Raw genomic sequence first — 13,015 nt, 5'->3', positions numbered from 1 at the left:
GCTCTCTCTCTCTCTCAATATATATATATATGTATATATATAATTCCCGTATTTGAACTATTGCATTCTCACTATTTTTATTTATGTTCTACTGCTTTTAGTTTTTAATGTGCTTAACATACTCTACAACGTGCAAGCATCCAATCATCCAACAATACACGATAAACGTTTGGTGCTGTGCTGCTGTTACGTTAGGCCCAAGTGCATGTACGTGATAATGTTTGTCGAATAATTTACAATATCTGATTATTCTTACAACTTTCAACGCAAACAGATAATTTCTACCGTTATCATAATAATGTATAAATAAAAAAGTGTAACAATATAGGACATATTTTTTTCATATTTAATAAATTAGAACATTCATTAAGTTACAATACTTAAAACTCAATTTTTAGTTATATAACATTATTGAATACGCTTTAAACAATAATATAAAAGACGCTAAGAAAACAAAACAATTACACTTATTTAAACAATAATATAAAACACGCTGAAGGAACAATTTACGTTGACAAGAACAATATGCCACATTTACGATTGTTAACTGTGTGAACGCCTCGCTTAATGCGTTATGATAATCAATATTCGACGTAAGTATTAGGCTTATCGTATTTTTTTACTTTTTGATCAACGTCTTTTATTTGGTCCGCTTCAGAAAAACTCTTAAGAACTCAAACAAAGAATATAACGTCAAAAACTACTTTGTACTTGCAACTTAATTTCTATAAAAATAAATTACGTTAAAGGGAAAATATTTAATATTCACATTTATTTATATAATAATATAAAACACAATAAAGAAGCGGTACGTAATATTCATTCTTTACATAAATATAACTATAAAATACGCTAAGTAGACAGTACTTAAAATTCATACTGTAATTACGTAAGGATATAAAACATGCTAAAGGAACAAAAGTTAACATTTACACATTAATTGTATAACAATATAAAAACGCTGAGAGACAATACATAATATTTATACTTTTGTTTGAAAATAATAAAGAATAAGCTAACGGAACAACACTTAACGGCATCAGCTTCTTCTAAGCGACTGGTATTCTTCGATAACAGAGAAGCGAGGCCTAAAAACACTTGCAAGTGGCTGGGAGTCACGTGGGTTTCTGTTTCAGCAGGATTTTCAGTCTGAGGTAACAAAGCTTTAGCCTACGATGAATCAAGGAAAATAAAAACTTTTTGTTCATAATATTAAGAAAACATATTACGTTGATACAACCACACAACCACTCATCCTAAAACCTAAAATTATGATAACCTTTAAAAGAATGTGATTATTTGATATTATTAAATACCAATATTAGTTTCAGATAACGGCAAAAGAAAAAGGAACGAAAGGCTTGATGAAATCATAGGAATTTGGGTTCTAAATACGACTTTTTTTCCCCAAAGTGCAATCGATTCTTTATTCATGCTACGGATGTTGCAAAGACCGCAGAAAAAGAAAAAAAATCAATTCGAACAGTTCCATCCGTGAATACCAAGTGAATCCTGTGGCAAAATATCTACAATTTCCTTTCATTGAACAAACATAATCTTCGGAAATAATATCTAGACTGGAAAATTGCAATAGATGGCCAAGTCAGTCATTAAAAGGCAGATTTTGAATCATGTGGTTATTTAAGTGTGAAAGATATTTCAGTGGCGATAATAAAATTTTCTAACTGTGAAGAGAAAGGAAAGTGTTTATCCCTTTCTTAACACTGGAACAAAGAGTTAAAGTTGATGAAGAATGGGACGTTTTCTTGAACTTCAGTAACGTGACTAGAAGTTGCATTATACAGTAGCTGTAGATCTGCTGAATCCAAGAAAATGTATTTGGATGAATACAAATCATTATACATCAGGAGCGTCTTCTATTGAGAACAATTATGTTCAAATGCACTTTGTTTCGAGTTTAAAGCAGTATTTATGTATCCAATTTTGTTAAGTGAATGTGAAATTCTAGGTTCTAACAGAATAGATAAATATTTAATAGAGCTGAAACAATTCTTTACCACTTTACAAATATAGGGTGAATGTACATCGAGATAAGCAAGATATTATTATAGAGAGAAAATATGTTGAGCAAACTTTAATCTTGAGTTTGTTTGAACTGCAACTGAATACCCTAAAATAATCTATGGCAGCACTTGGAAAACCACTTAATTAACTACAAATAACAGACACGCCATCTTAAGAAGAGATGGGTAACAGATAGGTAGAATTTGAATCTTTTATTGCTTGTTGCAAGAGGAAGAACAACAAGTTGTCTGGCAGTAAATTAGCATTTTCACTTTAAGAACAAATAACAGTTTGTTGATAGATAAACAAAATATTCTAATCCAGATCTCCTGTATCACAGTACGTAGTGATGATCATGTTAAATTAGAATCTGAAGACTGTTACTTTTATCTAGCGAAGTACAACAAAAATAAGACCCTCAAGCAAATCCAAAGGTAAAAGAGTTTACTGTTTGATAACAGAAACGTACAGTTAAAGCTATAAAGATTCCTTTCAAGAACGCTTACTTTAAAGGATATACACATTTTGTCAAAGTCCCTTTTTCTTTATAAACAATATGTTAGAAAACAAAAGGCCCGGCATAGCCAAGTGGGTTCAGGCGTTTGACTCGTAATCTGAGGGTCGCGGGTTTAAATCGCGGTCGCACCAAACATGCTCGCCCTTTCAGCCGTGGGGGCGTTATAATGTGACAGTCAATCCCACTATTAGTTGGTAAAAGTGTAGCCCAAGAGTTGGCGGTGAGTGGTGATGAATAGTTGCCTTCCCTCTAGTCTTACACTGTTAAATTAAGGACGGCTAGTGCAGATAGCCCTCGAGCAGCTTTGCGCAAAATTCCAAAACAAATAAACAAACAAGAAATAGACAATATAAATTACTCAACTAAAAACGCTTTGTATTACGAAAATTTTGTCATCGATCAGCTGTTTCCTACGGAGACAGTATTATTAATAGATAACTGGTTCTATTGGGAACAATATTGTTCTGTGGTGAGTAGTCGCATCTCCTGTAAGCAACCTTATTAATAAGCAGTCGTGTCTTCTGTATGCAAGCTGATTAATAAGTAATAGTATAACTTCAAAATAACCTTATTAATAAGTAGTCCTATCTCTTCAAAACAATCTTATTAATAAGTAGTCGTATCTCCTGCAAAGAACCTTATTAGTTTGAAGCCGTTTCTTCTGGGAACAAATTTATTACTAAGTAGCACTTTTTTTAAAATAACTTTCTTCATTATGAATGCCTCCCCGCTAGTACAGCGGTATGTCTCCGGATTTACAACGCTAAAATCAGGGGTTCGATTCCCCTCGGTGGTTTGAGCAGATAGCCCGATGTGGCTTTGCTATAAGAAAAACACACACACACACTCATTATGAATGATTAGAAGCGTTTTCTTCACCTAGAACATGGTTTTTCAAACTGTGCTCCGCGGAGCCCTTGGGCTCTGACATATACGAGGTCTGTTAAAAAAATACGCGGACTGATGTCATAAAACAAAATGTACTTTATTTAGAAGTTACAGGTCTGGGACCCCTTCAAAGTACTCTCCTCCCCAACGTACACACGTATCCCAACGGTGTTTCCACTTGTTGAAACAGTCCTGGTACGCTTCTTTTGTAATGTCCTCCAGCTCCTTCGTTGCGTTTGCCTTAATCTCGGGAATCGTCTCAAATCTTCTTCCTTTCAAGAGTCTTTTGAGTCTGGGGAACAAGAAAAAATCGCAAGGAGCAAGGTCAGGTGAGTAGGGAGGGTGGGGAAGAACAGTGATCGAGTGTTTGGCCAAAAACTCACGAGTTCTGAGGGCCGAATTTCGCAGCAACGCGGTGCATCTTCAATGTTTCGGTCAAAATCTCGCAATAAGATCCAACTGATATCCCACACTCTTCAGCAAGCTCCCTGACATTCAGACGTTGATTTGCCCGCACCAGGGTGTTGATTTTGTAGACGTGTGGGTCGTCAGTTGACGTGGAAGGACGTCGAGGACGCTCATCATCTTCAGTGGACAGTCGACCATCCTTAAAACGTTCATGCCACTTGAAACATGCCGTACGCTTCATAGCAACATCACCGTAAGCCGTGTTAAGCATAGCAAAAGTTTCAGTTGCAGATTTTCCAAGTTTAACACAAATTTTCACAGCAAGTCGTTGCTCCTTCAGGTCATTCATTCTGAAATCCGCCAAACGAAAAAATCGCACTTCACTTAAAACCGCGTAGTTAATACACAAATGAAGATATCTGCAATCGGGAAATGGCGTCGTGATCAGCTGATCTGTGCGAACCTAGCGACAACAAGCGGATTTCCCTGGAACCAACTGGAGCTGCGCAATTCAAACAGTCCGCGAATTTTTTGAACAGCCCTCGTATATATATTTATCTGGGGCTCTAGGAGAAAATTTTAGAATGTTAATATTTTTATCTAAGATTATAAAATTGAATCAGAATACACTGTACAAAAAAGTAGAAAATAAAATATATCTTTAATATAACACGTTTGTCATATGCTGGACCTTTAATATTTTTTTCTGCTTGACGTCAGTTATTTTGAATTTTGCGCAAAGCTACTCAAGGGCTATCTGCGCTAGCCGTCCCTAAATTAGCAGTGTAAGACTAGAGGGAAGGCAGCTAGTCATCACCACCCACCGCCAACTCTTGGGCGACTCTTTTACCAACGAATAGTGGGATTGACCGTACATTATCTGAATGCCATTTTGAACTTGCATACAAATTAAGGGACAAATGCTGGATACAGAAAGTGACTTACTTTTCGGACGTATTTTCTTATCTTAATGAAGTGAATGCTGTAATGCAAGGTATCAGGGTAACGTACTTCAAAGCTCGGAGTAAAATGGAAGCTCTTCAACGTAAGCTAAAACTTTGGGATGAATGTATACTTGTGGAAGAACTTGATTGCTTCGAAAATCTCAGTGTTTTTTTTTATTTATGAGTGTAATTTTCTTAAGTGAAGATACAAACGTTTCTGATTGTTGTGCAACTATTGGGGAGTACTTTCCTCCTGATTTAGAAAAAACTACTGTGGATTCAAAATCCCGTTGTTGATTCTGCAAATACCAACGATTTGTCTTTGAAAGAGAAAGAACAGCTTATAGAAATTTAACTGATTACAGCCTAAAAACAAAATTTCAGCAGGAAGAATTTACACAATTTCGGATTCAAATGGCCATGGATACCCTGGAATAAGTAACAGAGCTTTGAAAATGTTGATGCGTTTTCCAACAACATATCTTTATGAGCAAATATTTTTACTGTATACAGCTACAAAGACCAAATTTAGAAACAGATTAAATATTGAAGATGATTTGCACTTACAGATAACAACCATAACTCCAAATATTGAACTACTTTACGAACAAAAACGAGCCCATCTGAGCCACTAATAAATAAATAAGTACACTGTACTTTTACAGATATAAATTTTGTAAACAGAAATTTTTGAACAAGTGAGTAGAAGTAAACATTTTCTTTAACTATTGGTATTTTTAATAAATTTATATTCTAGAAGCTTGAAGTAAACTTTATCTGATGCTAGTGTCTGATTGTTTCTATGTTTAATGTATTTTTTTAATAAGGCTCCAGAACATATTTTATTTCAGATGTGAAACTCCGCAGGTCTAAAACGTTTGGGAATGCTTGGCCCAGAGTATAGTCTCATTTTCGGCTTTACCTGTAACTGTGAGTTGAGACCACATCACATCTATCTAGTACATTCCGAACAGAGCTTGAACTGACTTTAAACCAATAACATCCTGTCCTATCTGTAACGATTATTTTGGTTAGGTATATTTGAGGACCCCAAGGGGTCAAAAAGATAACTGGAGAGATCAGAAATTTCTGTTTCCTTTGACCCCATTTCGTGATCAGTTGGTTTGGATTTTAACAAGAAACGTATTGATGTTCTTTAAACTGGTTGTTTGATGAAGATTAAGTAATTTTCACTTGATGCCTTAGGCTATCCGGAAAAATGGTGAATTATGTGTAAACCTTCAACACTAGAGAAGAGAAGATGAGAAGCGTAGCACGAAGATGATATAGCGCTGGAGTTGAGGATGTCTTTCGGCACTGAAGTAGGTGAAATTGATCGATGATTCGTTGAGATGAAGATGAGAGGTTGGGCCAAACACAAGTTCCAACTAAACATAATCACACTTGGTTCTAAGTTTAGGTACTTTTGTAAGACATGAAGTTTTTGTTTCTTGAGTTCATTTTGTTACATTATTGTATATTCTTTAACAGAGTATACTTTTAAACAATCTCCCAATCTTTTAAGAGACCAGCTGACGTAAGCACCCTAAAAAGTTAGACGGCAGAATTCATAAATAGCATGTGGCTTGTGAGAAAACTAGATATGATCTTTAAATATGAAAACATTTTGAATTTTTATCAAAGACCGGAACACACATTGAAGGCCATCTTGTAGATATACTCTGCTGATTGTGATGTATAGTTTCATTTTCGGGGTTAGTAAGGGTGAGCCATGCTTAAAATTCGAATATTTCATGAAGTTAACTAATTTGTTTTTACTTTTGAACTTTAGAAATGTTTCATCAACACAGCGATGGCAAATAAACTGTTTGAACTCGCTAAGACAACACTTTAGCCACTTATTCTCTTGATAGTACATGTTAACATTAAATTCACATATGAACGTCAACAGTGACACAGCGGTATGCCTACGTAATTACAACAATAGAAACCGGGTTTCGACACCTGTGGTGGTCGGAGCACAGATAGTCCATTATTAAGTTTTGTGCTTAATTCAAAACAAACTCTACCTTTTATTTATACATATGTTTGCAACAAACAAGAATGTTCTGATTTCGGTTGTTACCAGAAATGTAACCAGAATGTACGCCTACTTTAACAGTTGGCCCGGCAAGACCAGGTGATCAAGAAACTCGACCAGTAATCTGAGGGTTGTGGGTTCGAATCCCGTCACATCAAACATGCTCGCCCTTTCAGCCGTGGGTGCATTATAATGTGACGGTCAATCCTACTATTAAACGGTAAAAGAGTAGCCCAAGAACTGGTGGTGGGTGTTTATGACTAGCTGTCTTCCTCCTGGTCTTACCCTGCAAAATTAGAGAAATCTAGCGCAGTTAGCCCTCGTGTATCTTCGCGCGAAAATCAAAACAAACCAAACTTTAACAGTCATGTTTCGTCTCATTTCAAATAAAACCTAAAAGAGAGTTATTCAGCATTAAATCTGGTTTGAAACTACCACTAATAAAGCCGATCAACAATTACATCCATCCGTATCACATCTGAAAACTACAAGTAATGCTCTCTGTACCGTAAGCAGGTTTACACTCACGAATCTTGAAGAGAAAACTAGACACCATAATCAATAAAGTATAAGTTCTTAATTATGGATTCAGGATTTTTCCATGTTTGTATGTCGTATCAAGTTTTCTCAACAATCACGAGTTATTTATGAATCCTGTTACCCGATATGAGTGGGCGCTTACCCTTGTTCGGCTGTTAGAAGACCTGGAGACCATTTAAAAGAACATTTTGATCCTAGGTTTAATGTCAGTTAAAGCTTTGTTCGACATACATTAAGTGAATGTGACATGGTCCCAACTAACAGTATTTTCAAAGTTATCGGTGAAACCGAGACTATACTGCAGTTGAAGGAAACACTTGTAATCCTTCAAAATGAAACCTGGATTAACCAATCACCAACAGCTATTGAATTTAGGTAACTGAATTTCATCTAAAATCTCAAGCTGTATAGCGTAATAATAAATAGATTTCCTCTTTATAGTTTCCTATGTAATACAGAATTATAAATCCTCTCTAGAAAAACATTTCTTTAAAGCTGAGGAACCACTGATTAAAAGGTACAATATTTCTAAATAATCCGTGATGACGTGAAAACCCACTTGTAAATATATATGTAAAACCGGCTGGTATGAGTGGATAAAACACTATGTAGAAGGTCGAAACGTTCTTTGCTCTTCTACATAATGTTTTTTCTACCCATACCAGCCGTTTCTACATATATAATATTTCTAAATAAATATTCGATGTCCAATGAGTAAACAAAAGAAAGGACTGCTTAAGAAAAGACTGCTTAGTATAAGATACCATTTGTTTAAATATTATCATCTCTTTAAAAAAAAACGTGCATGATTAAGAGTATTCATTGACTAAAGAAAAAATCATTGTATTTGTAAGGAAAGCTATATGTATATAACTCTTAATGGAATCGTGAATAAAGTGTAATAGTTTGTTTATAGACGTTATTGAATCAAATAGAAGGAAAGCAGTAGTTCTAGGCCTTATCGAATAAAATGGAAAGAAGAGCACTTGTTTTATTCTAGGTCTTGTTATTATAAATGAGAGTAAAAATTATAGCTTATTTCTAGCTCTTACTGAATCAAATAGCAAATTCAATTTTTTTGTACCATTATGATTGTGTTTATCGTTCATTTATTACTTAACTACGATCGTTTAGTTTATCTATGAATATTTAGTTGCACTAAAGCGCTAACTCACCTTTTACTTAGTAATTTATATTTTGAGTAAATATATACATGTGTATGATGAAACCAACACCAGCTTCCCTAGCCGTGATGCACCGATGGTGTGAGCGTGTTTTTCTTATAGTGAAGCCACATTGGACTATCTGCTGAGTCTATCGAGGGGAATTGAACATCTGATTTTAGCGTTGTAAATCCGAATGTATAAATACCATTAATTTAGTAGAAGAGTATGTAAATTTATGATCACATGAGACTGTACTCTAGTGATCTACTCGGTGAATAAATATCCTGTCAGAAGCTTCACTAAGAGAGAATTACGAGATAGTTAGTGGTGTTTGTCACTCGATATTGATAGGTGTTATGTGAATATTGTATTTTTTTATTCGTTTGGATTTTTTTTTCTTTCTGGTTCTTCATTAAAGATGTATTAATATTTATGATAAAATTGTTTATTAATATTGGTGTGAAGTCCTGGTCAAGCATTTGTGTATTAACTCGCTCTAGCTGTCTGACGTTTCTGCCACGGTTTTAATCTGGTTTGTTTTTAAATTTCTTGCAAAGCTACCCGAGGGCTATCTGCGCTAGTCGTTCCTAATTTACCAGTGTAAGACTAGAGGGAAGGCAGCTAGTCATCACCACCCACCGCCAACTCTTGGGCTACTATTTTACCAACGAATAGTAGGAATGCTCGTCACATTAGAGCGCACCTACGGCTGAAAAGGCGAGCATGTTTGGTGCGACGGGGATTCAACCTCGCGACTCTCAGATTACGAGTTGCACGCCTTAACCCTCCTGGCCATGCCGGGCCGTAATTGAGAGTAATAACACTGAATACGTTTAATCTTCCAAACAAATGACCAAATTTGTCAGATATATAACTGAGTCTAATAAAACTGAATACGTTTAATCACTCACATGTAGAAATTATTCAGACATACACCTGAGTGTTATAACACTGAATACATTTAATCTTTCAGACATATCTGACTGTAATAACACGAATTAATTCTCAGAAGTAACCCTAATAATTATCTCTTTTTATTTTGATATCATTATTCGCTTTAAAGAAACAGATTTTGAATAAATTTTAAATTTTCTTAATACCCAATTTTCCAAGATTAGAAAATGTATCGTTGTACGACAACATGAACAAAGTTTCTTAATGTTAAAATCGTTATTTTCGCTAGGAATGTACATATGGTTTCTCCGCGCATATAATTTCTTGAGTAAATCGATGAAAAACGGATTAATTATTTCGAAACCATTTTCTACGAATAAAATGATTAGAGAAAATCTCTGACGTTTCTTACCTTTAAATATATTTCTTCTGCTTCCTGATATCTCCTGAGAAACGTTAAAATTCGACCGCTGTTGAGAAACCCGCGAACATCGTTGGGTTGCATTCTGTGGAACAAAAACATTCGTTGATTGTCGAAAAATAATAAATTCTTTAGTTTTGCGAAATATAAATGCCGTAATAAAGCCAATATTTTCGAAAATAATCGGAAGTACATTTCCTTTTCTCGCGAAAAGAAATCAACACGGAATATTAAACAAACAAATAACAACAAAAGAACATCGAAAAGTAAATATTCAAAAAAACATTCCTGTAGTAATAATATAAAACATTCTTGTAATAATAATATAAAACATTCCTGTAGTAATAATATAAAACCTCCTCTTTTGTCACTTTTGCTACATCGAATACAGAAATGTAAAAAGTAACTGCTGGTATTTAAGTTTTAACGTCATAGTGGTTTTATCGAGGTTTGTTTGTTTGTTTTTGAATTTCGCACAAAGCTACTCGAGGGCTATCTGTGCTAGCCGTCCCTAATTTAGCAGTGTAAGACTAGAGGGAAGGCAGCTAGTCATCACCACCCACCACCAACTCTTGGGCTACTCTTTTACCAACGAATAGTGGGATTGACCGTCACATTATAACGCCACAACGGCTGAAAGGGCAAGCATGTTTGGCGCGACGGGGATGCGAACCCGCGACCCTCGGATTACAAGTCCAACGCCTTAATACACAATTTAGTAAATAACCGTCTAATTGTTTAATATTTTCACAGCGAGTAATGCATAGAGGATTCGGTTAGATTCAATAGCTTAATAAAAACGTATGTTTCTAATGCATAGTTTATGACCTTAAATGTGTAATAGTTCCATTCTTCAATAAAGTCTAAAATCAAGAACAAATAACAGCCAGCAAATTGTAAAAAATAAAAATAGGAAAACACACAAAAACTCTTACTTGATGGCTTGATTATAGTAATTCAGTGCCTCCTCGTGGCGCTGTTGTGCTTCCAAAACCTTTCCCATGTTGTTATCTAACTTCGCGTTTAGAGGATTTACTTTTAAGCCTGATGAAAAAAGCCTTTGTTCATTTTCCCTATACAGACGAAGAAAAAACTATTTTTTACAGTGGATATCCCATTTTACTATCCATATACAGGTGAATAAAAGACATGTCTGTACACTAGGCATTTAAACCTCTCTCTCCCTATAGAGACGAGGAAAAACTATTTTTTACAGTGGATATCTCATCTTACTATCCCTATGCAGGTGAATGAAAGACATGTCTGTACACTAGGCATTTAAACCTCTCTCTCCTATAGAGACGAGGAAAAACTATTTTTTACAGTGGATATCTCATCTTACTATCCCTATGCAGGTGAATGAAAGACATGTCTGTACACTAGGCATTTAAACCTCTCTCTCTCCCTATAGAGACGAGGAAAAACTATATTTTACAGTGGATATCTCATCTTACTATCCCTATGCAGGTGAATGAAAGACATGTCTGTACACTAGGCATTTAAACCTCTCTCTCTCCCTTTAGAGACGAGGAAAACATGCAATTTCAAACTAATTCTCCCTCTACAGATGGATACAAATAAAATTTGCACACTAGTAATTGCAACTTTATTCTCCCTATAAAGATGAGGAAAAATCAAGATTATATAATGGACATTTGAAGTTTATTATCTCTTTTATAGACGAATACGATCAAGTTTTTATACAGTATATATTTTGAGATCATTCTTCTTATACAAAACGAATTACACATTAGACATTACAGATTCTTTTTCCCTAAAATGACGAATAAAGTTTTACAAAGAATATTAGAATTTCATAGATCCCTTTTTTAATATTATATATGCATACAAGATATTTTAGGATCCATTTTTCTGTTGGTTGTAAGGTACTTAAACCATTTATGTTAGGCATACAGAAATTATCATCCGTATTGCAAATGCTCTCATTATTTACTGCTAAGTTATTTATACATTTACCGTAAGAAATGAGTAATATCATATATTGTTTAGAACAGTATTTTGTTTTATAACGTTATAACAAGGAAACACACAATTATTCAATATTGTGCAATACGTGAACTCCTACCAGTAGTAAATGATATAAAAACAAATCCTTAAGTTAAAGGTCAAAATAAGTGCTTTCCGTTCATTTTGGAGCAATTTCAAATCAACATGAAATTATAAAACTTAAATTTGTCTAAACGGATTTCACTGAAAAATACCTAGAGGTCGTGATCCTTATCCCGTAAATGTTCCTCCATATTATTGAGACCAAACATAATTATTCGTAAATCGCATTATGAAAGACATTGTCCAAGATATAAAGATAACTATAAAGGATCAAAAGTAAAGTAATAAAAACAAATATTAAAAATGACAGTTTAACAGCAGTGACAAACACGTCAGACTTACATTATTTTCATGTTTAACTTCAATACATATTTTATTCTTTTAATTTATACTTATAGTAAAATGTTTTATTTTCTAAGTAAGTTGTTCTCACTGTGACTTAGATTGATAAGACTCCAAGATGTGAAAACGGATTAAATATACTTTCTTTGCAAACGTTCGTGCTCCACGATGTTAATATAAAAAATTAATCCAAGGAAGAGAAACTCAATTATTACCACCTATCTCCCGTCGTGTTTCCTTTCATGATGAAGGAACGCGGTCTTCTTAGAATGATTATAGTGTCCTTTCATTTAAAGGTCATCTACACAAATTTCCGATCTTTAATCTATAGTTTCTTATTCTCTAGGTAGACATTCTGCATTTAATTCAACCTGCTTGTTCAACGCTTCCCTATCTCATCTGTCTATCTATCTACATAATAATCTATCTGTCTTTTCTTACTACTTGTCTGTTTGTCCATTTATCTGCCTGCCTGTTTATTCACCTGCCGTGTAGTATTGTTTTTTGACTCTAATACGAAAATAAATTCTTAGTAGGTCGAGCAAATAACTGTACCATTCTCTGTTCCGGTGGACAGTTTTGATGATGTAGGTTGACAAGAGGAGAAATAGTCCAAGGTTGATGACGGTCCTCAGTGACCTAATAAGAGAAATGACCTGTAAGGATTTGCCAGTATCAGAGCTAAACATTGACTTCAGAAGTACTGATGACGAACTGTTTAAATGAAAATCCCTATTTTGTTTGGAATATAAAAACACT

General features: G+C 34.6%; 1 protein-coding gene across 8 annotated transcripts in view; it reads right to left on the bottom strand.

Annotated features, from left to right (window-relative positions):
• Window positions 1-13,015, bottom strand: part of LOC143237472 (protein O-mannosyl-transferase Tmtc3-like) — a 144,700-nt gene that overhangs the window by 19,548 nt on the left and 112,137 nt on the right. For 6 of the 8 annotated variants that reach the window (XR_013020083.1, XM_076476759.1, XM_076476752.1 and 3 more), the window contains exons 10-13: window positions 12,812-12,895; window positions 10,780-10,917; window positions 9,836-9,929; window positions 1,021-1,170 (exon numbers count right to left, since the gene is read on the bottom strand). Coding sequence is in view for 7 of the 8 variants with exons in the window: in XM_076476759.1 (XP_076332874.1) it covers window positions 1,021-1,170; window positions 9,836-9,929; window positions 10,780-10,917; window positions 12,812-12,895 (466 nt within the window). In the remaining variant the exon portion in view is untranslated. The remainder of the gene's footprint in view (window positions 1-1,020; window positions 1,171-9,835; window positions 9,930-10,779; window positions 10,918-12,811; window positions 12,896-13,015) is intronic. The other 2 variants (XM_076476754.1, XM_076476758.1) reach the window with 1 other exon arrangement.

Source organism: Tachypleus tridentatus, chromosome 13 (genome assembly GCF_004210375.1).
Source record: "Tachypleus tridentatus isolate NWPU-2018 chromosome 13, ASM421037v1, whole genome shotgun sequence".
Lineage (NCBI taxonomy): Eukaryota > Metazoa > Arthropoda > Merostomata > Xiphosura > Limulidae > Tachypleus > Tachypleus tridentatus.
The sequence above is the reverse complement of the archived record's forward strand: the minus strand, read 5'-3'. Positions and strand labels throughout refer to the sequence as shown.